Raw genomic sequence first — 26,952 nt, forward strand, 5'->3', positions numbered from 1 at the left:
GATATCATATCACTGCACTCCAGCCTGGCAACAGAGCGAGACTCAGTCTCAAAACAAACAAACAACGACAACAATAAAAAAAAACTAGAATCCCTCTTCCCTAAGAAGGGTCACAGAAACCAGACCTCTTTTCGCCAATGCCAGCCACAAAACCTAAAAATACTACTCCAATTGTCTCTCTGCCACATCTGTGTAAAAACCGGACATAAAGAAATTATCTGGCCAGGCATGGTGGCTCACACCTATAATCCCAGCACTTTGGGAGGCCAAGGCAGGCGGATCACTTGAGCACAGGAATTGGAGACCAGCCTCAGCAATATGAGGAAACCCTGTCTCTATAAAAAAAATACAAAAAAATTAGTCTAGCCTGGTGGCACATGCCTGTAATCCCAGCAACTCAGCAGGCTGAGGTAGGAGGATCACTTGAGCCAGTGAGGTCAAGGCTGCAATGAGCTGTGATCATGCCACTGCACTTCATCCTAGGCAATAGAGCCAGACCCTGTCTCAAGAAATACAATTTTAAAAAGAGATCTCTATTTTTCCTTGCTTTCTGTTTTCCTAAATATTTCACATTTTTTGCAAAATGTATCCATCATTTTAACAATTGAAAAAATACAAATATGTAAATGCTAGGGACATAAAAATTTTATTTACTTATTTTATTTATTTATTTTACTTATTTATTTATTTGAGACAGACTCTCACTCTGTCACCCAGGCTGGAGTGCAGTGGCACAATCTCAGCTCACTGCAACCTCTGCCCCCCGGGTTCAAGCAATTCTCCTGTCTCAGCCTCCCGAGTAGTTCGGCCTACAGGCACATGCCACCACGCCCAGCTAATTTTTGTATTTTTAGTAGAGATGGGTTTCACTATATTGGTCAGGCTGGTCTCGAACTTCTGACCTCAGGTGATCTGCCTGCCTCGGCCTCCCAAAGTGCTGGGATTACAGGCGTGAGCCACCACACTCAGCCATATTCACTTATTTTTAAATAAACTTTTAGTCTTTGTATCTGGAAAACAATATTCATACTCTACATTTCTTCATATAGAAATAATCTGTCAGCAATTTTATTATTTTCAGTGAAAAACTTTTATAAGCATAACTTAATGCATTAATACCTGTGTTACACTTGGGTGAGGAATATTAGTCTACAAAGAAGTAAATATGTATAAAACATTTCTCTTGTGCTTGACTACCTTGCATAATTGGAAATGAAAATATCACTTTTTTTTTTTTTTGGATACAGAGTCTTGCTCTGTCACCCAGGCTGGAGTGCAGTGGTACGCTCTCGGCTCACTGCAACCTCCACCTCCCGGGTTCAATCTCCTGCCTCAGCCTCCTGAGTAGCTGGGATTACAGACACGCACAACCATACCTAGCTAATTTTTGTATTTTTAATAAAGACAGGATTCCACCATGTTGGCCAGGCTGGTCTTGAACTCTTGACCTCGTGATCTGCCTGCCTCGGCCTCCCAAAGTGCTGGCATTACAGGCGTGAGCAACTGTGCGTGGCCCCAAAATACCACATTTTAATGAAGCAGTAGAATTTGACTCTCAGAAACCCTTGAAAACAAGCCACTTCTAATTCTCCCTTTATCAATGAGATCATTATTTAAGTGACAGTTAAGCAATCTACTGTGTTCAGTGCAGGTCTAACCCTATCAACGAGTGAGCTAATCACATCCTACAGAAGCACTTACTTTTCCACTATTAGTAGCCTTTAACATGAAACAGCTAACAATAAGCACCTCTATAAGGAAAACTGATATAATCTGAAAAGTTTTAGGAATACCAAGGTAAAGCTTAAACCTGAAGTATACATACAATCATTTCTGTACAGAGAAATTATTAAGTATATTCTCCTAAGAAGTGTTTTACATTAAAAATATTTAAGTTTTTAATCTCTATATTGATTCATTCTTGTAACCTGAAAGTAAACACAAAGTTTCTGGAGCAGAGATCAGAGTTATTATTACTTAAGTCAAGACATACATCATTTTCCCATACCTAATACCCCATAGACAATGCAATGAAAACCCATTGATAGGTAAGGGTTGAACCACAGGAGAAGAATCCCAAAATTTTGAATCTGTAAGTTTGTACAGGATAACTGCCCAGCTGCCACCTTCGCCTGAGAAAGTGAAAGAAAGCAATCTACCTATGGTAAGCAAATTCTCCTTGGGAAGAAAAGGGGAAGATCCCTGGGATCTTACCCTTTGGAACATAAATAAATGTCTCCAGGAGAAGGTAAGATAAGCGTTACTGGGTTTACAATCTTGGGAATGCCTCCAACGCTCTGGGTTTTATATCCCTTAAGTCATCTTTTAACTTCCAAGGCTTGTCTTTTAACCCAGGTTCTACTTTTCTATGCTCAGAAAGCCCTGACCATGCAGAAACATGAAAATATTTACCCTTTTTTTTTTTTTTTTTTTGAGACAGTCTTGCTCTGTCACCCAGGCTGAAGTACAGTGGTGCCATCTCGGCTCACTGCAAGCTCTGCCTCCCGAGTTCAAGCAATTCTCGTACCTCAGCCTCTGAGTAGCTGGGTTTACAGATGTGTGCCAACACGCCCGGCTAATTTCTGTATTTTTAGTAGAGACGGGGGTTTCACCACGTTGGCCAGGCTGGTCTCGAACTCCTGACCTCAAGTAAACCACCATGCCCAGCCAATATTTACTTCTTAATAACACATAGTGAAACTAACCAACGATTTCTATTTGTAGCACTGGTTAATACCTGACATCAACCTAAAATAGTGGCTTTCAAACCCTTTCTGCAGAGCCTTGGGAATTCCTCAGAGGTGCCACCAGGAGCCACCACCTCAGAGGTGGTGAAGGGGTAGGAGGGTAGTTAAAATAGGAGTACAGAGTGAGCAGGGCTCTGGGACTCCAATTCCTCCTTTGAATACAGCCCATTTGCTCTTATATATTGGGCTTCCAAGCATAGTTTTTTAAGACAAGGCACTAAAAATCTTCTATTTTTTTGAGGCAGAGTCTCACTCTGTCGCCCAGGCTGGAGTGCAGTAGCGTGATCTCGGTTCACTGCAAGCTCCACCTCCCGGGTTCACGCCATTCTCCTGCCTCAGCCACCTGAGTACCTGCGACTACAGGTGCCCTTCACCACGCCGGGCTAATTTTTTGTATTTTTAGTAGAGACGGGGTTTCACTGTGTTAGCCAGGATGCTCTCGATCTCCTGACCTCGTGATCCGCCTGCCTTGGCCTTCCAAAGTTCTGGGATTATAGGTGTGAGCCACCATGGCCAGTCAGCACTAAAAATCTTAGGTATCCTAGACCAGACACAGTGGCTCACACCTGTAATCCCAACACTTTGGTAGGCTGAGGCAGGTGGATCACTTCAGGTCAGGAGTTCGAGACCAGCCTGGCCAACATGGTGAAACCCCGTCCCTACTAAAAACACAAAAATTAGCCGGGCATGGTGGCGCACACCTGTGATCCCAGATACTCAGAGGCTGAGGCAGGAGAATTGCTTGAACCCAGGAGGTGGAGGTTGCAGTGAGCCAGGATTGTGCCGCTGCACTCTAGCCTGGGCTACAGAGGGAGACTCTATCTCAAAAAAAAAAAAAAAAAAAAAATCTTAGGTATCCTAAGTAAAAATCCTCAGCCTCACAGAAATAGACAAGGTCCCATTTACATTTATACTTAAATCTTCTTGTCTTGTTACCCTTACTTGCATTAAAGCAGAACTTCTAAACACACACCACCACATCATTAATAACCAATTATTAACAATAATAACCAATTATTTATGGGGCTCCCCAAGAGGCTTGGGTGCTCAAATGTTCCTTGATGGTTTTTTTGTCTGATGATGTCTTCTGTATACAATGTCACTTGAAGATAGCCCCTAGCCACTGGAAGCATATTTCCTAAAAGCACTGCCTTATCCAGGATCTTGTCTTCTAATGTTGGGCCTCCTTCAACAGTGCTACAAGGATCTTTTTGTGGGAACCATACCTATGTTGCTCACAAAAACGAGCAGTGTCCTTTTCCCTTAGCTCAGAGGACAGCCACCATAAGCTCACATGCATCATCCCAGTTCTTCATTTGTCCTTTTTTTTTTTCCACTGGAAGAAAACATTTCTTTTAATTTGCTTTGTGGGTCCCACACCTCAAATACCAATGTGTCTGCTATTTTTTTTTTTTTTTTTTGAGACGGGGTCTCGCCCTGTTGCCCAGGCTGGAGTGCAGTGGCGCAATCTTGGCTCACTGCAACCTCCGCCTCCCAGGTTCAAGTGATTCTCCTGTCTCAGCCTCCCAAGTAGCTGGAATTACAGGCATGCACCACTACACCCAGCGAATTTTTTTATTTTTAGTAGAGACGGGGTTTCCCATGTTGGCGAGGCTGGTCTCCAACTCCTGACCTCAGGTGATCACCCACCTCGGCCTCCCAAAGTTATGGAATTACAGGCGTGAGCCACAATGCCCTGCCTCTGCTGTTTACAAATAGTAATGCTCTATGCTACTACTAACAGTATTTTTGCAATCCCTTTGATAAATCCTAGTCCTCTATTTTAGTTCTGAATAACAGATGCATATTAATCTGAATAACAGATGTGCATTTTAATTTTTAAGGCAGATGGTAAACTTTCCTATAGGACTTGTGAGATTTCATCTTATGGGGCAAACATTGTTCACAAAATGCAATACTTCACTTCTAGAGTTAAAGAATTTGAGCAACTGAATAGCACAGATACGCAGGCAATGAAATGTGGCCTAAGATGTAATTATGTTCTCTGCCTTTCCTTTAGGCCGGAGTAGCTTTCTGCTTGGCACAACAGAAAACAGGCCGTAAAGCCTGAAAATAGGTCAGGTGTTGTGGCTCACACCTGTAATCCCAAAACTTTGGGAGGATTGCTTGAGCCCAGGAGTTCAAGACCAGCCTGGGCAACATGGTGAGACCCCTATCTCTACAAAAAACTATAATATTAAAAAAAAAAGTTTTAAGCCTGAAAATAAAACGTTCTACACCCAAATCTCAGAGCGTTTTACTAGGCTTTTCACTAGGCATCTTTAAAAGCATTTTAAGCAAAATACTAATTGCCCAAAATACAAAACAGTGCCAAGGAAAAGCTCTGCTTTCTCATAAGACTTTTTCAATCCCATTACATTACATTACATTCACATCTTTTGCCAACTAGAGTGAAGAGCTCTGAACAGGTTTAAAGAGTGCACACTGCACTTTTTTAAATACTATTTTGCTCTCAAAGCAAGTTCTTCATGCTGACATTTCCAGTGTTGGGAAGTACGAGTACTATTAGTTAGCTTCAATCTTTGCATTACCAGAGCTCCTGTTTCTCCATCTTGTTCTGAAGGATGAACAAAAGCTTGAGGTGTACATTTCAAAATATAAACTGCAGCACAAAGACCCCCAATGTTCACCCGAACTGTATCCACTTTTCACCATACACATCACATGCCAGATAATGCTTTGGTAAAGCATTTCACGTCCTGAGTACATCGTACAGCTTGGCCTGTTGTAGGTGTACACAGACACAACTCATCTCCCATAGGCAAGCTGGATGAAGGTTCCAGTTTCTCTTCTTGGATCCCATCCTTTTTCCAAATGGCAAATCTGCCACAATAATATCCACAGAGCCAGTTCTTAATGGCAGATTGCATTTATCCCATTGAGCAGCATCTATGGGCAAGCTTCCGGATGGTTAGCCTTCTTTAATTTGGCTCTTGGTCAATAAAGATGTGATGTTGTTTGCTGCTCTATTCACAACCAGAGGATTATTATCACCAGAATATAACGTGAAAACATTAAGTAGTCCCCTCTATTGGTATTGCCCCTGTTCCACACATTGGATCGACTATTATAACATAAGGTAGCAGACCACAGAGGCTGAGTATCCCAGGGGTAAGAGTTGATAGGTCCAAAATGTGCCCATAGGTCCAAAATGTTGATAGGTACAAAAGAGTCATAGGTCCAAAATGTGTGATACGTCTTCAGTGGAGACTCGCTTTAGTCAATGCCATGCCCACAGTGATTTCATTATCATGGATATTCAAAAGAATCGCAACATCAAATTGGTCATGTCGGCCTTCCACTTAAAATAGCCTTAAACATCACCCCCAGAATCTCTTCCAGTCTCATTTGAGGGAAAGCAGTGTTTCTCTCCTACTCTGTTGCACATGACTCTGAACTTTACACTTGAGGCTCAGTTTCTTCTTTTTTGCTTTCATCAGTCTCATCTCTGCAAGATGCCAAATCATCACCTACTAATGTTGCTATCTCCTTTGATGGCTGGAGTTTCACAATAATCTAAGATGTGTGAATCTAAAACATTGTAGTGAATGAACTCTTTTTTTTAACATCTCTTTCATCTGTTTGGACTTCTTGTCCATCATGAACCTTCCTTTTACTTGAATTCTGAATTATCTTTTTGAGCTTTGTTTTTGTTTGTTTGTTTGTTTGTTTGTTACTTAAAATCAACATTAATTGGCTGGGCGCAGTGGCTCACGCCTGTAATCCCAGCAGTTTGGGAGGCCGAGATGGGCAGATCACAAGGTCAGGAGTTCGAGACCAGCCTGGCCAATATGGTGAAACCCCGTCTCTACTAAAAACACAAATACAAAAATTAGCCAGGCATGGTGGTGGGCGCTTGTAGTCCCAGCTACTCAGGAGGCTGAGGCAGGAGAATCACTTGAACCAGGAAGGTGGAGGTTGTGCAGTGAGCCAAGATCGCACCACTGCACTCCAGCCTGGCCAACACAGCAAGACTCCATCTCAAAAAAAAAAAAAAAAAAAACCTTAATTTTCCATAAAATTAAAGTGTTTGACCATGGGAGTTTTCCAGCCAAGTCTTCAAAATTCTTTAGAATTTCTTTGTTTTTCTAAACTAGTAATCTTAAAACTCCTGAACAACCACAAATAAGTTATCAACCGATCTCGGACAATAAACCTAAGCCAAATTTTCACTGAAATGACAAAATATATCTTGCCATGGTCTCTGCTGATTGTATGGTGACCCCAGTTTGTCTCTCACTTCTTCCACAGCTGTTTGCTCAAAGCTGGCTCCAATAGTTGAAATCACCTTGATGAAAACTAAAACAGTGAGAAAGTTACAACAGAGAAAGGGATCTGACCTAACCGAGTCCATCTTGGTTCTAACCTCCAGGCTGCCCTTGTTTATTCCTGGGCATAGGCTGAACTATCTTTGGGTGGAACTTAAAGTTGAACTTTGAAACAAAGCCAATAAAAGTCCTTTCCCAAAACAAATCTCTTACTTGCCTGGGGACCAGACTGCCTTTGTAAAACTAACAAATTATCCACAAGATTAGAAATTATGGTTTAGGAGTCATGCACCCAGAGGCTGCAAGATTCTGAACCTTCCCAGTTGCTCTTAGGGATAACATCACTATTGTAAAACCTAACACTGGTGCTGAGGATATTTCCTAGACCCTGCGTTCTGATGCACCAGCTGGTGCCACCCAGACCAATAATCTGGCTCAACCTGTTCTGTGATCCCACCCAGAAACAAAAGAAAGCTAGAAAAACCCACTTTGACCCCCAGTGACTTCATCTCTGACCCATCCAATCAGCACTCCCTACCCTCTGGCTCCCAACCTGCCAAGTTATCCTTAGAAAACCTCAGTCTCCAAATTTTAAGGGAGACTGATTGGAGTAATAAATCTCCAGTCTCTTGTACAGCTGGCTAAGCATGAATTAAACTGTATCTGGGCCACTGGGCAAAATGAATGCACTGGGCAGTTACACAGTGACTTGAGGAAGCTAAGACTCATCTCTGAGGTCACTTTCTGTCACTTGTGCAGACCTCTGGTTTTCATGCAGGTTTACAACTAGGAGCTGTTAGTGGCTTCTTGAATGTCAGACATGTTGGCAGTGCTTCCAAGATCCCTAACACTGTCCCAGGCTCTGGGATCCAAGGATGGCCATGAGGAGAGATCTTGGAAATATCTATACTATCCTCATGCCAATGCCAGGCATATACAATAGTGTTTAACACTAATTCAATTTCTGTGCCTAAGGAGCTCACAGTCACTGTGAATACAATCTTCATCTAAAAAAGGCAGCTGAAGCCAGTGAAAAGGACATGTCCAGCTGCCACACAGATGCTTTCAGCTCCAGCATTCCACTGGCCTCATGTGCTCAGGTCACACGACTGGAAGCCACCTCCAGTTCTTAACTTTTCTAACTCTAGGTAATCCAGGATAAAACTTTGTTGTTTTATTTTGTTTTGTTTTGTTTTTAGAGACGGAGTCTCACTTTGTCACCTGGCTGGAATGCAGTGACGCGATCTCGGCTCACTACAACCTCCGCCTCCCGGGTTCAAGTGATTCTCCTGCCTCAACCTCCCAAGTAGCTGGTACTACAGGTGCACGCCACCACGCCTAGCTAATTTTTTTGTGTGTATTTTTGTAGAGACAGGGTTTCACCATGTTGGCCAGGATGGTCTCAATCTCCTGATCTTGCAATCCGCCTGCCTCAGCCTCCCGAAGTGCTCGGATTACAGGCGTAAACCACGGTGCCCAGCCAAGATAAAACTTTCTCCCTTTCTCTTCATCTCTTCTCTCCTGAATTCATCATCATATACATGGTAATTCCCTGGCTAAGGCCTAGGAATGTAACTGCCCAAGGGGTTCACCTTGCCCACTGTCTAGATAGAGCCGATTCATCAAGACAGGGGAATTGCAATCCAGAAAAAGTAATTCACGCAGAGCTGGCTGAGCGGAAGACCAGAGTTTTATTATTACTCAAATCAGTCTCCCCAGAATTCAGGGAGCAGAGTTTGTTTTGCTTTGTTTTGTTTTTTTGTGCGTAGTTTCGCTCTTGTTCCCCAGGCTGGAGTGCAATGGCTGATCTCGACTCAATGCAACGTTCCCAACCTGGGTTCAAGTGATTCTCCTGCCTCAGCCTCCCGAGTAGCTGAGATTACAGGTGCCCACCACCTCGCCCAGCTAATGTTTTTTGTATTTTTAGTAGAGATGTGGTTTCACTATGTTGGCCAGGCTGGTCTTAAAACTCCTGGCCTCAAGTGATCCGCCTGCCTTAGCCTCCCAAAGTGCTGGGATTTCAGGTGTGAGCCACCGTGCCCGGCCCAGCGAGCAGATTTTAAGGATAACTTGGTGAGGATTGGGGGAGCCAGTGAGCCAGGAGTGCTGATTGCTCAGAATGAAGTCACAGGGGGTCAGAGCTGTCTTCTTGATCAGTCAGTTCCTGGGCGGGGGCCACAAGATCAGATGAGCCAGTTTATTGATCTAGGTGGGGCCAGCTGATCCATCAAGTGCAGGGTCTGCAAAATATCTCAAGCACTGATCTTAGGAGTAGTTCTGGGAGGGTCAGAATCTTGTAGCCTCCAGCCGCATGACTCCTAAACCATAATTATTTTTTTGAGGCAGGGTCTCACTCTGTTGCCCAGGTTGGAGTGCAGTGGCGTGATCTTGGCTCACTGCAACCTCCGCCTCTCGGGTTCAAGCCATTCTCCCACCTCAACCTCCCGAATAGCTGGGAGTACAGGGATGCACCAGCACACCCTGCTAATTTTTGTAATTTTTTGTTTGTTTTGAGATGGAATTTTGCTCTTGTTGCCCAGGCTGGAGTGCGATGGCGTGATCTCAGCTCACTGCAACCTCCGACTCCCAAGTTCAAGCAATTCTCCTGCCTCAGCCTCCTGAACAGCTGGGATTACAGGCGCCTGCCATCATGCCTGGCTAATTTTTTGTATTTTTAGTAGAGATGGGGTTTCACCATGATGGCCAGGCTGGTCGTGAACTCCTGACCTCAGGTGATCCACTTGCCTCGGCCTCCCAAAGTGCTGAGATTACAGGCGTGAGCCACCACACCTGGCCGATTTTTATATTTTTAATAGAGACAGGGTTTCATTATGTTGGCCAGGCTGGTCTCGATATCCTGACCTCAATTGATCCACTTGCCTCCCAAAGTGCTGGGATTACGGGCATGAGCCACCGCGCCCAGCCCTAAAGCATAATTTCTAATCTTATGGCTAATGCTAGTCCTACAAAGGAAATCTAGTCCCCAGACAAGAAGGAGGTATGCTTTGGGAAAGGGCTGTTACAGTCTTTGTTTAAACTATGAACTATAAACTAAGTTTCTCCTAAAGTTAGTTCAGCCTACACCCAGGAATGAACAAGGACAGCTTGGAGGTTAGAAGCAAGATGGAGTCAGTTAAGTTAGATCTCTTTCACTACCTCAGTCATAATTTTGCAAAGGCGGTTTCAGGAAGACCCTAGCTACATGTATAAAAATCCAGTATTTAAGGTTGTATCTCCAAATCTTTAAATCTAAAATAAGCTACATGCTTATTTTACTTTTCAAAGAATGGACTGTGTTGGGACTCAAAAACTGAGACCCCAAAATATGGCACATTGACATGCTGAACTAAAGGAGAAACCTTAAGGACTCTCCAAGGTTCCCCACCCCTACCATCTCTTCTAAAGAAGTTTAAGATTTTTATCTGCCAAAACTCCAGGGTCACCCACCAAAGAAGAACAACTGTTTTTTCCTCCCCTCCCTGGAAGACCAAGAATGTAATCAGAACTGAACAGGCCCTTTCAGAAGATAAAGCCTGTCTCTAAGACTCATTCAAATTCTAAAGAGAACTATTTACCAGTTAATCTCCATCCTCATCCATTCATTCTCCCTAGCAATCCTTTATTTCCCCCAACAGAGTTCCTCTTCTCTCCCGGTTCCCATAACCTCTTTCATCAGAATCCAATCCCCCATTCTTTCTGTAACTTCAAGATGGTATAGGAGCTCATAAACCTCATCATGGGTTTGGGTCTTCATTCTGGTTTTTTTGTTTCTTTTTGTTTGTTTGTTTTGAGATGAAGTTTTGCTCTTGTTGCCCAGGCTGGAGTGCAATGGCGCCATCTCGGCTCACTGCAAACTCTGCCTCCCAGGTTCAAGTGATTCTCCTGCCTCAGCCGCCTGAGTAGCTGGGATTACAGGCATGTGCCAGCAAACCCGGCTAATTTTGTATTTTTAGTAGAGACGAGGTTTCTCCATGTTGGTCAGGCTGGTCTCCAACTCTCGACCTCAGGTGATCCGCCCACCTCAGCCTCCCAAGGTGCTGGGATTACAAGCATGAGCCACCGCGCCCGGCCAGGTTTTACCTTTCCACAACTGACAGCCCATTCATATTTCTTAGGAAACATAATTGCCTGTGTTAGATAGGAGTTCTAAATTTCTTTTCAAAGAATCAATATGTCAGTATGTTCAATTCTTTGCCTTCTACTTTTAAACTTAACTTCCTCATAAAGCAACCTTTTTTGATTACCTGCTCCACCCTGACTCATCCCGATTACCTGATTACCTACTCCACCCTGACTCATTCCGATTTCCTGCTCTCTCACAACCATTTTTCCTGCCAAACCAATCGCCCTGTCAGTCTCTTTAAATTAGCCAATCAGAGTTAGTTTAGCCTGTGCGGTCTAACCCTAGCCAATAGGGGAACAACACAGCAGCAGGGGCCACGTGCATCAGAGATAAACTCCCCTTCCCCTCCCTTGTCCAAGTGTGTGCTCATCATTGCTCCAACTGTAAGGGCATACCCTTCTAAAGAAGTACATTGCCTTGCTGAGAATTAAAAAGAAAATTTTATATTCGAATGCTATTTCTTTTGCAGCACAGAAACTTTATAACAATTTGGGGGCTCTCCTGTGATTACATTCCCCTCTGGGGGTGGTCTCTGGTTCTCTCTCATGAGGAGGTCTGCCCCGCCCCCTTGTGGCGGCCTCAGGGGTGAGAAATCAGGACCCACCCAGTGGGAGGAATAACTCGAGCTCTCAGCAATGCGGAGAGAAACTGGCCAGCAACCTAGCTTAAAGAATCCTCACATACTGTGGTGACAACTCTGTGCACAGACCAAGGAAGGAGAAGCTGCAGGAGCGGGTAAAGTATTTCCTTGGTGGTCGGGACTAAGGAAAAAGCTGCGGGGTGGTAAAGTATTCCTTGGTTAGGACATACCAAGGAGAGAGAAACCGCAGGGACAGTAAAGCATTCCTTAGTCGGGACTAGGGAAAGAAAGCCACGGGATGTGGTGAAGTATTCCTTAGTCGGGATGTCTTGGAGGTTAAAAAGAGGTGAGAAATCCCCATTGAAGGCGGGGGTTGAACCTCAGAAAGAGGTGAGAAATCCCTATGATGGGGGGGTTGAACCTCAAAAAGAGGTAAGAAATCCCCATGGGGAGGGGGTTGAACCTCACACAAACCTCCAGTAGTAAGAAAAATATTCAGAACTCCCCTTTCCTTTCTTCTCTAGGGAAGAAAGAGTAGGTCCACTCCTGCTGGTCCCTCCCCTAGCAGAAGGGGAAGGAGAGGGAACAGCAGCGTAAGCGGCTGGCAGAGGCAGGGAAAGACCAGCAGAGAGGAAAGAGAGGGAGAGAGAGAGAGAGTGAGGAGAGAGAGAGAGAGAAGAAAGAGAGAGAGAGAAAGAGAGGCAGAGAGAAAAAGGAAGAGACAGAGAGACAAAGAGGGAATCAAAGAGACAGAAAGGACAGAAAGTCAAAGAGAGGAAGAAAGAAGGAGAGAGATAGAAGTAGTAAAGAGAAAACAGTGTACCCTATTCCTTTAAAAGCCAAGGTAAATTTAAAACCTATAATTGAAGGTCTTCCCTGTGACCCTATAACACTCCAATACCACCTTGTTGTCTGTTGGGAACAGGCCCCAAAATCTGGCCATAAACTGGCCCCAAAACTGGCCATAAACAAAATCTCTGCAGCACGGTGACATGCTCGTGATGGCCTTGATGCCCACACTGGAAGGTTTACCGGAATGAGGGCAAGGAACACCTGGCCCACCCAGGGTGGAAAACCGCTTAAGGCGTTCTTAAACCACAAACAATAGCATGAGCGATCTGTACCTTAAGGACATGTTCATGCTGCAGATAACTAGCCAGAGCCCATACCTTTATTTCCAGCCCAACCCTTTGTTTCCCGTAAGGAATACTTTTAGTAAATCTTATGACTGACTTGCTGTCAATAAATATGTGGGTAAATGTCTGTTCAAGGCTCTCAGCGCTGAAGGCTGTGAGACCCCTAATTTCCCACTCCACACTCTATATTTCTGCATGTGTGTCTTTACTTCCTCTAGCGACACTGGGTTAGGGTCTCCATGACTGAGCTGGTCTCAGCAGTTGTCACTGTAAACAAGGGCGTAGCCCGAAAGCATTGAGGCCACTGACAAGCTGAGGCCACTGATTAGCCTTCCTAATCAAAAATCCTTAACCCAGTAACCTGCGGATGGCCCAAATGCATTCAATCTGTAGCGGCAACTGCTTTGCTAGCAGAAGAAAGTAGAAAAATAACTTTCAGAGGAAACATTATGAGCACAGCTCATCAGGTCAGAACTATACTAAGTCAAAAAAAAAAAAAAAAAAGCACAAAAGGTAATTTACTGACTCAAGAACCTTAAAGTATGAGGCTATTCTGTTAGAAAAAGATGATTTAACATTAACCACTGAAAATTCTCTTAACCCAGCAGGTTTCCTAACAGGGGATCTAAATCTTAATTACCGTACAAAGGTCTGACCAGACCTAGGAGGAACTCCCTTCAGGACAGGAGGATAGATGATTCCTCCCAGGTGATTGAGGGAAAAAGACACAATGGGTATTCAGTAAGGGATAAGGAAACTCTAACAGAATCGAGTTAGGAAAATTGCCTAATAATTGGGCTGCTCAAACGTGCCAGCTGTTTGCACTCAGCCAAGCCTTGAAGAACTTACAGAATCAGGAAGGAGCCATCTATATCAATTCTAAGTTAATATGGACTGAACAGGGTGTTATTAATACCAAAGAATAATTGAAATCCCAAATTCACAAGGTTTTCAACAAAAGTAAAGTTTGCTAAAAGTTAACAGTGTAACATGTATTATCCTAACTTCTAATCTTGTGGCCTTAGACTAGTCCACAGACATGAAGGAAGTTCACTTTGGAAAAGAATGGTTATTATCTTTGAGAAAAAAAAAAAAAAGTGGGGAGGAGAATTTATGTAAAAATGAATGTTATATAGTAAATTCTTGTCCTAAAATAAATTAACTGGTTGTTTAAAGAAAGGGATGTTGCAACAAGTGAGAAAGCTGAGGCATGTCAAAGAATTGTCTGTGAAAGTCGTGAAAAAAAAAAGTTATAAAAGGGAATTTATGCAAGAAATGTTGTATAATGTACAAGTAATTAGGCCTCTTGAATGTAAAACTATTGAAGAAACAGTTTATGTGCAAGGTGTGTAAGGAAAGTAAATATACTTTTGGTAAAAGGATTATAATGAGGCATAATAATGTAGATTTTTACCTACATTAAAAGGTTAAAAAATTTTTTTGTTTTAAAGGTTTAAGCAAGTTTTGAAACATTAATTTTAAAGAAAATTCTGTTTGTAAACATATTGGCTAAAGTTAAAGGGGTATCATCCAGCTTTTCTGTAAACTGGACATTAAAATAAAAGCACAACAGGTTTTTCTTAAAGCACTAACCTGCTCTTTAACAAAAATTATACAAGGTTAAAAAGAGTCTATAAAAATCTTACCTTATGGTCAGACATTAAAAATTGGATAAATGTGTCTACAAGTTTTATTAAAATTAAGTTTATCACTAATAGCACACTAATATAAAGGTGAAATTTAGCTTTTCTGGTATAAAAATCATACAGGAAGCATTGTCAAATATAAAATGGTATTTGGCTTTCTTTGGTCTAAAAACTAATAAAAATAGGTGCTAAAGGAAATTTCTCAGTAAGAAGATACCAAGGACTATAAAGTCCACTGCTGATGTCCCCACATTTAAAACAAAAGATCAATTTCTTAGAAATTGTATACTTGGTTTATCTTCCACTTTCCTTTCCCTCAAAACTAAAAGTCTTTTAGCACAGGTACCACCCCTAGAATTTCCGGTAAACCAGCAACAGCCTGAAGATCATGGTCTCATCAAAGGGTGGAAAGAAGGAAAACTCCAGCCACCCTGGGAAGGACCCTACCTTGTGCTGCTAACCACCTAGACTGCTGTTCTTACAGTGGGAAAGGGGATAGACTCATCACACCTGAGTCAAGAAAGCGCCGCCCCCTCCAGAGTCATGGGCCATAGTCCCAGGGGAAAACCCTACCAAACTAAAGCAAAGAAAAATTTCACTCTCTTTCATCTATTCTATTACTTTTTCTTCTTTCCTCGCTCTATTGCTGACCATCTAGTTATTAACATAACCAAGTCAATTTCTCTTCAAACTATTGCATTTGATGCTTGCCTTGTTATACCCTGTGGGGACTTGCCAAGTCAAAGACAGCTCTCTACTTCAGAAAAGTACCTCTCTCCCTCCTGACTCTCCTGAGACTAGACATTAGTGAATTGGGACCACTTAATCCAGGGAGATTTGGGTAAAGACCCCAGTGTCAACCAGGAGTCTTGCCCCCCAATGTAGAGCTTTTATGCCATAGTTTGCCCAACATTCTGTGGACCACTAAAGAGCAAGGATGGACTGCCCCAACCAGTTTTTGTAATTTCCTAAAACCATACATTCATTTTACTAGAGGGACAGCCAACCCCCAACTGGGGGTCAGCTAAACCAGTGCATTCCAATACAGGTTATTATCTCGAACCCTCAAACTTCTTCCCCTTTTCTAAGCCAGTTCCCTTCTTTAAGCTAGTTTTATGGTATGGGGGCTGAGGTTTCAGGGACAGACCCTATTGGATTCTTTGAAATGTGTTTCTTTGATCCCCCAGTGCCTGCACCTTCCTCTAAGCCTTCTTCCAAAACCTCTCACAACTGAACAATTGCCACTCCTCCATCTAACGACAAGACCAAGATAGCTATCATACAAGTTAAAGACTTAAAACAAACTTCGGCAATTAAGACAAGATACCAAGATGCAAATGCCTGGTTGGAATGGATCAAATATTCCGTCTGCACGTTAAACAAAAGCAATTGTTATGCTTGTGCACACCGCAGGCCAGAGGCCCAGACTGTCCCCTTTCCACTAGGGTGGTCATCCAGTCAACCAGGCATGGGCTGCATGGTAGCTCTTTTCCAGGATTCTACAGCCTAGAGTAACAAGTTGTGCCACACTCTCTCTCTGCTATATCCCAAAGTCCAGCATGCTGCGGGTCAGCCCCCAAGGGCCATCCAGCCTCCATCTTCCAAAACCAATTTTACCTCATGTCTCCAACGACCAAGGGAAAAATTTGGCATTCCTTGGAGACTTAACAGGATGCAGTGAAGTGCGGCACTTCCAAGAGCTGACCCATCAGTCTGCCCTTATTCATCCCTAAGCGGATGTATGGTGGGATTATGGAGGACCTTTACTGGACACTCTGCCAAATAATTAGAGCAGGATTTATGCTCTAGTCCAATCGGCTATCCCTTTTACTCTGGCCTTTCATCAAGCAGAGGAAGGAAAAACCAGATGTCGTAAAGCAAGAGAAGCCTCTTATGGGTCTTTCGACTCTCACATCTATTTAAATGCAATTGGAGTCCCACAGGGAATACCAGATCAATTTAAACCCCAAAATCAAATAGCTACAGAATTTGAGTCAATATTTTGGTGGGTGACAATTAATAAAAATGTAGATTGGATAAACTACATCTATTACAACCAACAGCAATTTATTAACTATACTAGAGATGCTGTTAAAGGAATAGCTGAGCAATTAGGGGCTACTAGCCAGATGGCTTGGGAAAATAGGATACCCTTAGACATGATATTTGCAGAAAGAGGAGGAGTTTGCATCATGATTAAAACACAAATGTTGTACCTTCATCCAAACAACACTGTCCCTGATGGAAGTATAACAAAGGCATTGCAAGGTCTGAGTGCTGTGTCCGATGAGTTAGCCAACAACTCAGGGGTAAATGACTCCTTTACAGGATGGCTAGAAAAGTGGTTCAGTAAGTGGAAAAGAATAATAGCCTCAGTTCTTACTTCCCTCGCAGCCATAATGGGTGTACTTACTCTTGTCGGGTGCTGTGTCACACCATGCATCCATGGGTTGGTGCAGAGGCTCATAAAAACAGCACTTACTGAAACCTCCCTTAACTATTCTCTGCCTTATGTAAAGAAGCTTCTTCTTTTGGAAAATCTGTAGAACAACTAAGCCAAGACATGTTAAAGAAGTTTGAAGAAAAAGAGCTGTAAGGAAATGCAAGAGGACAGAATGTTAGATATGAGTTCTAAATTTCTCTTCAAAGAATCAGTTTGTCAGTATGTTCAATTCTTTGCTTTCTAGTTTTAAACTTAACTTCCTGGTAAAGCAACCTTTTTCAATTATCTGCTCTACCCTGACTCATTCCAATTACCTGCTCCACCCTGACTCATTCCGATTACCTGCTTCACCTTGACTCATTCTGATTACCTGCTCCACTATGACTAATTCCAGTTACCTATTCCACCCTAAGTCATTCCGATTACCTGCTCATTCTCCACCCTGACTCATTCAGATTTCCTGCTCTGCCATAACCATTTTTCCTGCCAAACCACTCACCCCGTCACTCTCTTTAAATTAGCCAATTGGAATTAGTTTAGCCTGTGTGGTCTAAACCTAGCCAATAGGGGAATGACACAGCAGCGGGGCCACGTGCATCAGGGATAAGAACCCCTTCCCCTCCCTTGTCCAGGTGTGTGCTCACCATTGTTCCATCTGTAAGGGCGCATTCTTCTATAGAAGTACATTGCCTTGCTGAGAATTAAAAAGAAAATTTTATATTCCAGTGCTATTTCTTTTGTGGCACCAAACCTTTATTTATAACATGGGCTACTGGAGTCAGACCCTGTCTCAAAAAAAAAAAAAAAAGAATTCCCTCTCCCTCAATCTTCATATATTACCTGTAAATGTGATAAGAAGCACACTTTCTTTTTTTTTTTCTTGAGATGGAGTCTTGCACTGTCTGTCGCCCAGGCTAGAGTGCAATGGCACAATCTCAGCTCACTGCAGCCTCCCACTCCCAGGTTCAAGCAATTCTCCTGCCTCAGCCTCCCAAGTAGCTGGGATTACAGGCGCCCACCACCACGCCTGACTATTTTTTTGTATTTTTACTAGAGACGGGGTTTCACTATGTTGGCCAGGCTGGTCTCGAACTCCTAACCTTGTGATCCATCTGCCTCAGCCTCCCAAAGTGCTGGGAGTACAACCATGAGCCACCGCGCCTGGCCCAAGAAGCACACTCTCATGCATAATCTGTCAAAAATTTATAAATCAGATGGGCACAGTGGCTCATGCCTGTAATCCCAGCACTTTGGGAGGCCTTTGCAGTGAGCCTACATTGCACCATTGTACTCCAGCATGGGTAGTAGAGCAAGACTGTCTCAAAAAAAAAAAGGAAAAGAAATCACTAGGATTTCTGTTCACCAATAATGTTCTACCCGAGGACAAAACCAAGAAGGCAGTCCCATTTATGATAGCTACAAAAAAAATAAAACACCTAGGAATATATTTAACCAAGAAGGTGAAAGAAATCTACAAGGAAAACTACAAAACACTGATGAAAGAAACTATAGATGAAACAAACAAATGGAAAAACACCCCATGCACATAGGCTGAAAGAATTAATGTGGTTAAAATGACCATTATGCCCAAAGCAATCTGCAGGTTCAATGCAATTTCTATCAACATCATTTTTTCACAGAATTAGAAAAAACAATTCTAAAGTTCATATGGAACTAAAAATGAGCCCGAATAACCAAAAATATCCCAAGTAAAAAGAACAAAGCTGGTGTTATCACATTTTCTGACTTCAAAATATACAAGGCTATCGTAGCCAAAACAGCATAATACTCATAGTGTCTATAAAAACAGACACATAGGGCCAGGTGCAGTGGCTCATGCCTGTAATCCCAGCACTTTGGGAGGCCAAGACAGGCAGATCATGAGGTCAGGAGTTCAAGACCAGCTTTACCAACATGATGAAACCCCGTCTCTACTAAAAATACAAAAATTAGCCAGGTGTGGTGGCGTGCGCCTGTAATCCCAGCTACTCAGGAGTCTGAGGCAGGACAATTGCTTGAACCCGGGGGGCGGAGGTTGCAATGAACTGAGATTGCACAACTGCACTCCAGCCTGGGCAACAGAGCAAGACTCTACCTCAATAAATAAATAAATAGACACATAGATCCATGGAACAGCATACATAACCCAGAAATAAACCCACATGCTTAAAGCCAACTGATTTTTGACAAAGTCGACAACATTTACTGGGGAAAGGATACCCTTTTCAGTAAAAGGTGCTGGGAAAATTGGATTGCCATATGCAGAAGAATGAAACTGGATCCCTGTATCTCACCATATAAAAAAATCAATTTGGCCAGACACGGTGGCTCACACCTATAATCCCAGCACTTTGGGAGGCCTAGGCGGGCGGATCAACTGAGGTCGAGAGTTTGAGGCCAGCCTGACCAACATGGAGAAACCCTGTCTCTACTAAACACACAAAAAATTCGCGGGGCATGGTGGCGCATGCCTGTAATCCCAGCTACTTGGGAGGATAAGGTAGGAGAATCGCTTGAACCCAGGAGGCGGAGGCTGCAGTGAGCCAAGATCGCGCCATTGCACTCCAGCCTGGACAACAAAAGCGAAACTCCATCTTAAAAAAAAAAGAAAGAAAGAAAAAAATAAATTCAAGATGGATTAAAGACTTGAATGTAAGGATGAAACTCTAAAAATACTGAAGAAAACCTAGGGGAAACTCTTCTAGACATTGATCTAGGCAAAGAATTCATGACTGAGACCTCAAAAGCACGGGCAACAAAAACAAAAATAGGCAAATGGAACTTCATTAAACTAAAAAGCTTCTGCATAGCAAAAGAAATGATCAACAGAGTGAACGGATAACCTGAGGAATGGAAGAAAATATCTGCAAACTACATATCCAACAGGGGACTAATATCCAGAATTTGTAAGCAACTCAAACAACTCAACAACAAAAAACAAATAATCCCATTAACAAATGGGCTAAGGACATGAGTAGGCATTTTTCAAAAGACAAATAAGCATATCAAAAATGTTCACCATCAGCCAGGCACAGTGGCTCACGCCTGTAATCCCAGCACTTTGGAAGGCTGAGGTGAGTGGATCAGCTGAGGTCAGGAGTTTGAGACAAGCCTGGCCAACATGGTGAAACCCCCGTCTCTGCTAAAAATACAAAAATTAGCCAGGCGTGGTGGCACACACCTGTAGTCCCAGCTACTGTGGAGGCTGATGCAGAACAATCCTTGAACTCAGGAGGTGGAGGTTGCAGTGAGCTGAGATCTTGCCATCGAACTCCAGCCTGCGTGACAGAACAAGACTTTGTCACAAAATTAAATAAATTAATTAATATTATGAATCCTGGATTTATTTATTTATTTATTTATTTATTTATTTATTTATTTTTGAGCCAGAGTTTTGCTGTTGTCGCCCAGGCTGGAGTACAATGGCGCAATCTCGGCTCACTCCTGACCTCAGGTGATCCACCCACTTCAGCCTCCCAAAGTGGTAGGATTACAGGCATAAGCCACCACGCCCAGCCTGATTCCTAAACTTAATCCAATAACAGATTTCTTCTCAAACATTGGCAGTATGCTGTAATCATTTTAAATTCATAACCAGAAAATGAGTTGAACAAAAAATTCAAGACTCTAGGGAAACAAAGTAAAAATAGTTTGTATATTGCTAGAATTGTCTATTAAGAGTCATGTTTTCATGCCTTTTAATCTTCCCTGAAAATTTCTGTGTACTGCCATGAGTAAAATTTTAAAAAAATGTTCAACATCACCAATCATCAGAGAAATACAAATTAAAAACCACAATGAGATATCATCTTACACACAACAGAATGGCTATTAAAAAGACAAAAAAATCACAGGATGTTGGTGAGGAAGCTGAGAAAAGGGAACTCTTCTTATACACTGTTGGTGGGAATGTAAATCAGTGCACCTTCTATGGAAAACAGTATGGAGATTTCTCACAGAACTAAAAATAGAACTACCGGAAGATACAGCAATCCCACTACTGTGCATCTACCCAAAGGAAAAGAAATCATTATATCAAAAAGACACCTGCACTCATATGTTTATCACGGCACTATTCATAAAAGCAAAGATATGAAATCAACCTAAGTGCCCATCAATGGAGCACTAAATAAACAAAATATGGCATATATACAAAATGGAATACTATTCAGCCATAAAAAAGAATGAAATTATGTCTTTTGCAGCAACATGGATAGAACTGGGGGCCATTATCTTAAGTGAAATCACTCAGGCACAGAAAAACAAATATTGCCTGTTCTCCCTTATAAGTAGGTGCTAAATAATGCGTACATATGGAAGCAGAGTGTGGAGTGATGGGCAATGGAGACTTGGAGGGTTGGGGATGTAGAGGGAAGGGGATGGACTACAGGAGGTTGCTTGCTAGGTACAATGTGTGTTGTGCCAGTGATGGATGCACTGAAGGCCCTGACTTCACCCCAATACAATATATCAATGTAGCAAAACTGCACTTGTACCCCCATGAATATATGCCAAAAAAAAATCATAACTGGCTGGGGCACAGGGGGCTCATGCCTGTAATCCCAGCACTTTGAGAGGCCCAGGTGGCTGGATTCTGTGAGCTGAGGAGTTCAAGACCAGTGTGGGCAACATGGCAAAACCCCATGTCTTCAAAAAATACAAAAATTAGCCAGGCATGGTGGCACACACCTCTGGTTTCAGCTACTTGGGAGGCTGAGGTGGAAGGATTGCTTGAGCCCAGAGAGGCAGAGGTTGCAGTGAACTGGGATTGCGCCACTGCACTCCAGCCTGGATGAAAGAGCAAGACATGTCTCAATACTTAAATAAATAAAAAATATAGATAGAGAGTATACTGCTATAAGACAGAAAAACACAACTCAAACTTTTTTATTGGTCACTTTTATCTTGCTACAAAATGTACTACTAGAAGCTTAAAAAGAGCATGGCTTTTGAATTTTAATAAATTTTAGTGAACTTTAGTTAGATTGAAGTTATACAGATAAATGGGTTGATGGAATAAAGATCTATATACTCATTAGGCATCCATCAATTAAACTGTTTACTATTAAATTAATTTGTTGGTTGGGCATGGTGGCTCACCACACCATTTAATTGCAGAGTTTTGGGAGGCCAAGGCAGGAGAGAGGAACGCTTGAGGTGGAGAGTTCTGGGAAACACAGCAAGACCCTGTCTCTACAAAAAATAAAGAAATAAAAAAATTAGCCAGGCATGGTAGCATGAGCCTGTACTCCCAGCTACTTGGGAGACTGACGTGGGAAGATCACTTGAGCCCAGGAGGTCGAGGATGCAGTGATCTGTGATCTCACCACCGCACTCCAGCCTCGGTGACAGAGTGAGACCACCCCATGTCCATAATAATAACAATAAAGTTAATTTTGGTCCCCACCACTCTCACTTTTCTGCCCCCTCCCCTGAGTAGACTGGCTGATGATCTAAAAGGTGAAAATTACCTATGTGATGTATGTGAACCTTTTTTTTTTTTCCAGTGGGGTGGGGGGGCATGATAGGGTCTCGCTCTGTTACCCAGGCTGGAGTGCAGTGGCACAATAGCGGATCACTGCAGCTTCAACCTCCTAGGACTCAAGCCATCCCACCTCAGCCTCCCAAGCAACTGGGACTACAGGCGCACGCCACCAAGCCCGGCTAATTTTTTTTGTATTTTTGGTAGAAATGGGGCTTCACGATGTTGCCCAGGCTGGTCTTCAACTCCTGGGCTCAAGCAATCGTCCCACCTAGGTCATTTTATTCAATAAATATTCAAATGAGCAATTCCCAAGCATTAAGTTAAACACTAAAGACAATGTCCAGAAAGGTGAATTTTTGGCCAGGACAGAACTACTGTATTTAATAAAGTGGATAGGCTGGAGTCCTCCGACCTTAATTGTATCACTAAGCCTTAATGGCAACATGCTACCTTGATTAAGTCTATCACTTGTATCTACGGAAGAAACGAAATGTAGTGAATTGAATTTCCACAGAATAAACAAACAAAAAAACTGTCTGTGTGTGTCTCCATTCATCAAGGAGGATAGAAGCTGAGAAGATACCACACTCGTCAGCTTGGGATGTCACAGAACATGTCAAAGAGACAGCGAGGAGTAGCAGCTACAAGAGGGTGAATGGAAATCACAGGTCCAGGCTACCCGTTAGGCTATGATTTAATGAGTCCTAAAGCTCTTTTAAGATTCTGTATCCTACGCCAGGCGCGGTGGCTCACGCATGAAATCCCAGCACTTCGGGAGGCAGAGGCAGGCGGATCACTTGAGCCCAGGAATTTGAGACCAGCCTGGCCAACATGGTGAAACCCGTCTTTACTAAAAATACAAAAAAATTAGCCGGGCATGTGGCACATGCCTGTAATCTCGGCTACTCTAGAAAGCTGAGGCAGGAGAATCGCTTGAACCCGCGAGGCAGAGGTTGTGGTGAACCAAGATCGCGCCACTGCACTTCAGCCTGGGCGACAGAGCGAGACACTGTCTCAAAAAAAAAAAAAAAAAAAAATCCTGCATCCTGCAACTAATTTCAAGATTCATAGTGGGCCGCGCGCATAATCACAGAGATTACGTCTGTAATCTCAACACTTTGGGAGGCCGAGGCGGGAGGATAACTTGAGGTCAGGAATTCGAGACCAGCCTGGCCAATATGGCGAAACCCCGTCTCTACTAAAAATACAAAAATTAGTTGGGCGTGGTGGCGCATGCCTATAATCCCAGCTACTCGGAAGGCTGAAGCAGGAAAATCTCCTGAACACGGGAGGAGGAGGTTGCAGTGAGCCGAGATCGCGCCACTGCAGTCCAGCCTGGGCGAGACAGCGAGACTCCGTCTCAAAAAAAAAGAGAAAAAAAGAAAAAAGGAAAAAAAAGATTCATAGTGGATTACCATTCCCAAATTCAGAGGGAGTAAAGAAAGTTCCATAACACTGTAGTAAAGCTAAATTTCATCGTCTAAATAAAATTCTGCAACAGGTAACTGTACAAGGGCATCTTTTATTGTACATGAAGTGTCAAGTTATTCAAAGCAGCGGGCTAAAGTCCTTTCTGAAATGTGGCTTGGTGTGCATTTTCGAAGTTACTTAAACTTGGCGGACGAAAGGACAGGAGTAAAGAGGCCCCAAACGCGAGCCGCGGGACGCGCAGGAGCGGGACCCCACGGCGCACGGAGCCCTCAGTCACAACAAGGCACGCGGCAGAGGCGACCCTGGGCGGCCAGAGCGGGGCAGGCCGGCCGCAGGCCCACGGAACGGGGTTGCAGGGAGGCGAGCAAAGCCACCGCTAAGGGGTCAGCAGAGACTTCAGACCCTAATTGCTCTCCTCAGGGCGCCCGAGGAGGCAAGCTGGGGCAGGGGTCCCTTTAGCCACCCAGACCGAATCTCGGAGGGTACCTGACTGCGGGCGGCCAGTCCACAGCCCCCTCCCGCCGCCCCGGCCGGAGAAGAGGCAGGTTCTGCGCAGAGCTGCCACCCTCGCCAGCGTCGCCAGCATCGCGTGCGTCTCAGATGGCATCGGTCCCGGTGCAAGCGGCGAACTCCGTGCGGCGCCACCCGCCGCCACTGGGGGGCGCCCACGGACGCCGCAGACCCCGCCCCCGCCGGGCGGGGCTGAGCACTAGTCGCCTGCTGGGCCAGCTTCTCGTCTGTCGGTCAGACCAAGGGCACTCAGACTGGAAAGGTTGTTGCTGGGCTTGGGTGTCCGTCCTTTCCTGTCTCCTTTTCTTCCTCTTTTCACTTAAATCCACTGAGTCTCTCGCCAAGTCAGTAATTTAGGTAATCCCGCCGCCCCTGGCGGAACCTTTGTGACGCCGGAACTGATGTGCCGTAGGGTGGCTGCGGTCGGAGGACTGTTTTAGTAAAGGACTAGCAGTTCTCTGCGGAGGGCCGGTTGATACAGTTCCGGTGGGAGAACGCGGCTGCGAGGTTTTCGGCTTTGGCTCCTGATATGCAGCGACAGAATTTTCGGCCCCCAACTCCTCCTTACCCTGGTCCGGGTGGAGGAGGTTGGGGTAGCGGAAGCAGCTTCCGGGGAACCCCGGGCGGGGGCGGACCACGGCCGCCCTCCCCTCGAGACGGGTACGGCAGTCCGCACCACACGCCGCCGTACGGGCCCCGGTCTAGGCCGTACGGGAGCAGTCACTCTCCGCGACACGGCGGCAGCTTCCCGGGGGGCCGGTTCGGGTCTCCGTCCCCTGGCGGCTACCCTGGCTCCTACTCCAGGTCCCCCGCGGGGTCCCAGCAGCAATTCGGCTACTCCCCAGGGCAGCAGCAGACCCACCCCCAGGTAATAATAATAGCCAGCGTTTGCCGAGCTCTTACTGTATGGCAGGCACGGTACTAATATTCCCTTTACGTGGATTATTTTGTCTAATCCTCTCTGAGGTACTATTGTTAGCCCAATTTTGCAGATGAGCGAACTGAGGCTTAGAGAAGTTGAGTGACTTCCGGAAGATTATCCGAAAGAGTGGCAGAGCCGTACGTTCTGTTTTCGAGCCCTCGTGCTTTTAACCAGTACACTGCCACCCGTACACAGATTTTCCTAATTCTCCATTTCCTCCTGTTTGCCAAAGGCCTTGCCAGTTTGTTTCAAGAAATCGTTCTTTTTCTTTTCTTTTTTTTTTTTAATCTTTCTTTCGAGCTACACTGGCTTCTGCTCCAACTTCCCTGAAAAGGAAATCGGTGGTAGTGGAAGTTTTCCATTCCTTTAGTGAGAATAAATACAAAAGACAGAGAGAGTATCTCTAGCATGTCTGGGATTTCTGTGGTTTACAAATTGCAACTACGTGGTTTTCCAACTTGCTGTATTCTACACCAACCCCCTACCCCTTTTGAGCCTGGAGCTAAGGAGTAAAGAAAATGTTCATGAGCTAGAAAGGTTCTAGAAACTTTAAAACTATAGTATTGTTTTCTCCTGAAAAAAGTGAAAATTTCGAGGGAAAATTGAATATAATTACTTGATTTCATCACTGCTTGTATTTAATTACTGCAAAGTTACTACAGTAGACACAAAAGTATTTGAGATGACAGTGGTCATGGAATTATAAATAAATGAGAATAACAAATTGCTTTTAAGTACTTTTTTTAAAAAATAGGAACACTTGATTAAAGGAAGCATGGACTTTGTAATTGAACATATTTAGGTTCAAGTCACAACTTTTAAGCAGCAATGTGATTCCCGCTAACCTTTAGCTAAAGGAAGAAGTACCAATTATCTTTACTAAGTGTTTTTTTAACTGATTTTTTTTCTAAAGGGTTCTCCAAGGACATCTACACCATTTGGATCAGGGCGTGTTAGAGAAAAAAGAATGTCTAATGAGTTGGAAAATTATTTCAAGCCTTCAATGCTTGAAGATCCTTGGGCTGGCCTAGAACCAGTATCTGTAGTGGATATAAGCCAACAATACAGCAATACTCAAACATTCACAGGCAAAAAAGGAAGATACTTTTGTTAACATTTCTGAAATTCAACTGGAAGCTTCATGTGTCAGGAACATCTTGGACAAAACTTTAATTTGTGTTGATATAAATTTACCCAAAGATGATGACTTTGATTGGATAATTAGTAAGGTCTTTTTGTTATTTTTTGTCGTATCAGGTATTGTTGATATTAGAGAAAAAAGTAGGATAACTTGCAACATTTAGCTCTGGAAGTACCTACCACATTTTAGAGATTTACCGTTTCCATATATTTAACATTCCTGGTTACATAATGGACATTTGTCTTTTAATGTTTTTTCAATGTTTTAAAATAAAACATTTTGTCTTCTAGCTATTGTGGTTTTGTGGTATGATAAAGAAGTAGACTTACTACAGTAATGCTTTGTAGTCACTTAGAGTTCATAGGTAAATGTTTTGCAAATTATTTTTGAAAATGAAATAGGTAAACCATCCTTTGAGCTGTAGACAGCTCTATTTGTTCGTAAATAATGAGGATGAGAATAACAGAGTTCTGTTCATACTCATTTTATCTAATGCTTC

General features: G+C 43.5%; 2 protein-coding genes and 1 pseudogene across 13 annotated transcripts in view; 1 reads left to right on the forward strand and 2 right to left on the reverse strand.

Annotated features, from left to right (window-relative positions):
* The window catches only part of SUGCT (succinyl-CoA:glutarate-CoA transferase), a 769,414-nt gene extending 744,848 nt beyond the window's left edge, over positions 1 to 24,566 (reverse strand). For 7 of the 12 annotated variants that reach the window (XM_054655560.2, XM_003318386.6, XM_009452969.5 and 4 more), the window contains exon 1: positions 24,367 to 24,549. In XM_054655560.2, the coding sequence (XP_054511535.1) occupies positions 24,367 to 24,487 (121 nt within the window). In that variant the 5' untranslated portion in view covers positions 24,488 to 24,549. Of the gene's footprint in view, positions 1 to 16,934; positions 16,986 to 24,366 lie in introns of those variants that run through there. The other 5 variants (XR_010158439.1, XM_009452971.5, XM_003318387.5 and 2 more) reach the window with 5 other exon arrangements.
* LOC104007207 (tRNA (guanine(6)-N2)-methyltransferase THUMP3-like) lies at positions 5,118 to 8,006 on the reverse strand (annotated as a pseudogene).
* Positions 24,567 to 24,919: 353 nt separating the features above from the next.
* Positions 24,920 to 26,742, forward strand: MPLKIP (M-phase specific PLK1 interacting protein). Its single transcript, XM_001138964.7, has 2 exons — positions 24,920 to 25,258; positions 26,226 to 26,742. Exons 1-2 carry the CDS (start codon positions 24,920 to 24,922, stop codon positions 26,424 to 26,426), a joined length of 540 nt encoding a protein of 179 aa, XP_001138964.1. The 3' UTR covers positions 26,427 to 26,742.
* The last annotated feature ends 210 nt before the right edge of the window (positions 26,743 to 26,952 follow it).

The sequence above is a fragment of the Pan troglodytes genome, chromosome 6 (assembly GCF_028858775.2).
Source record: "Pan troglodytes isolate AG18354 chromosome 6, NHGRI_mPanTro3-v2.0_pri, whole genome shotgun sequence".
In the NCBI taxonomy this organism is placed as follows: domain Eukaryota; kingdom Metazoa; phylum Chordata; class Mammalia; order Primates; family Hominidae; genus Pan; species Pan troglodytes.

Coding starts and splice junctions, on each gene's coding strand:
- MPLKIP (XM_001138964.7), top strand. CDS start 24,920: ATGCAGCGACAGAATTTTCGGCCCCCAACTCCTCCTTACCCTGGTCCG. Junction 25,259..26,225: donor AGCAGCAGACCCACCCCCAG/GTAATAATAATA, acceptor TTTTTTCTAAAG/GGTTCTCCAAGGACATCTAC.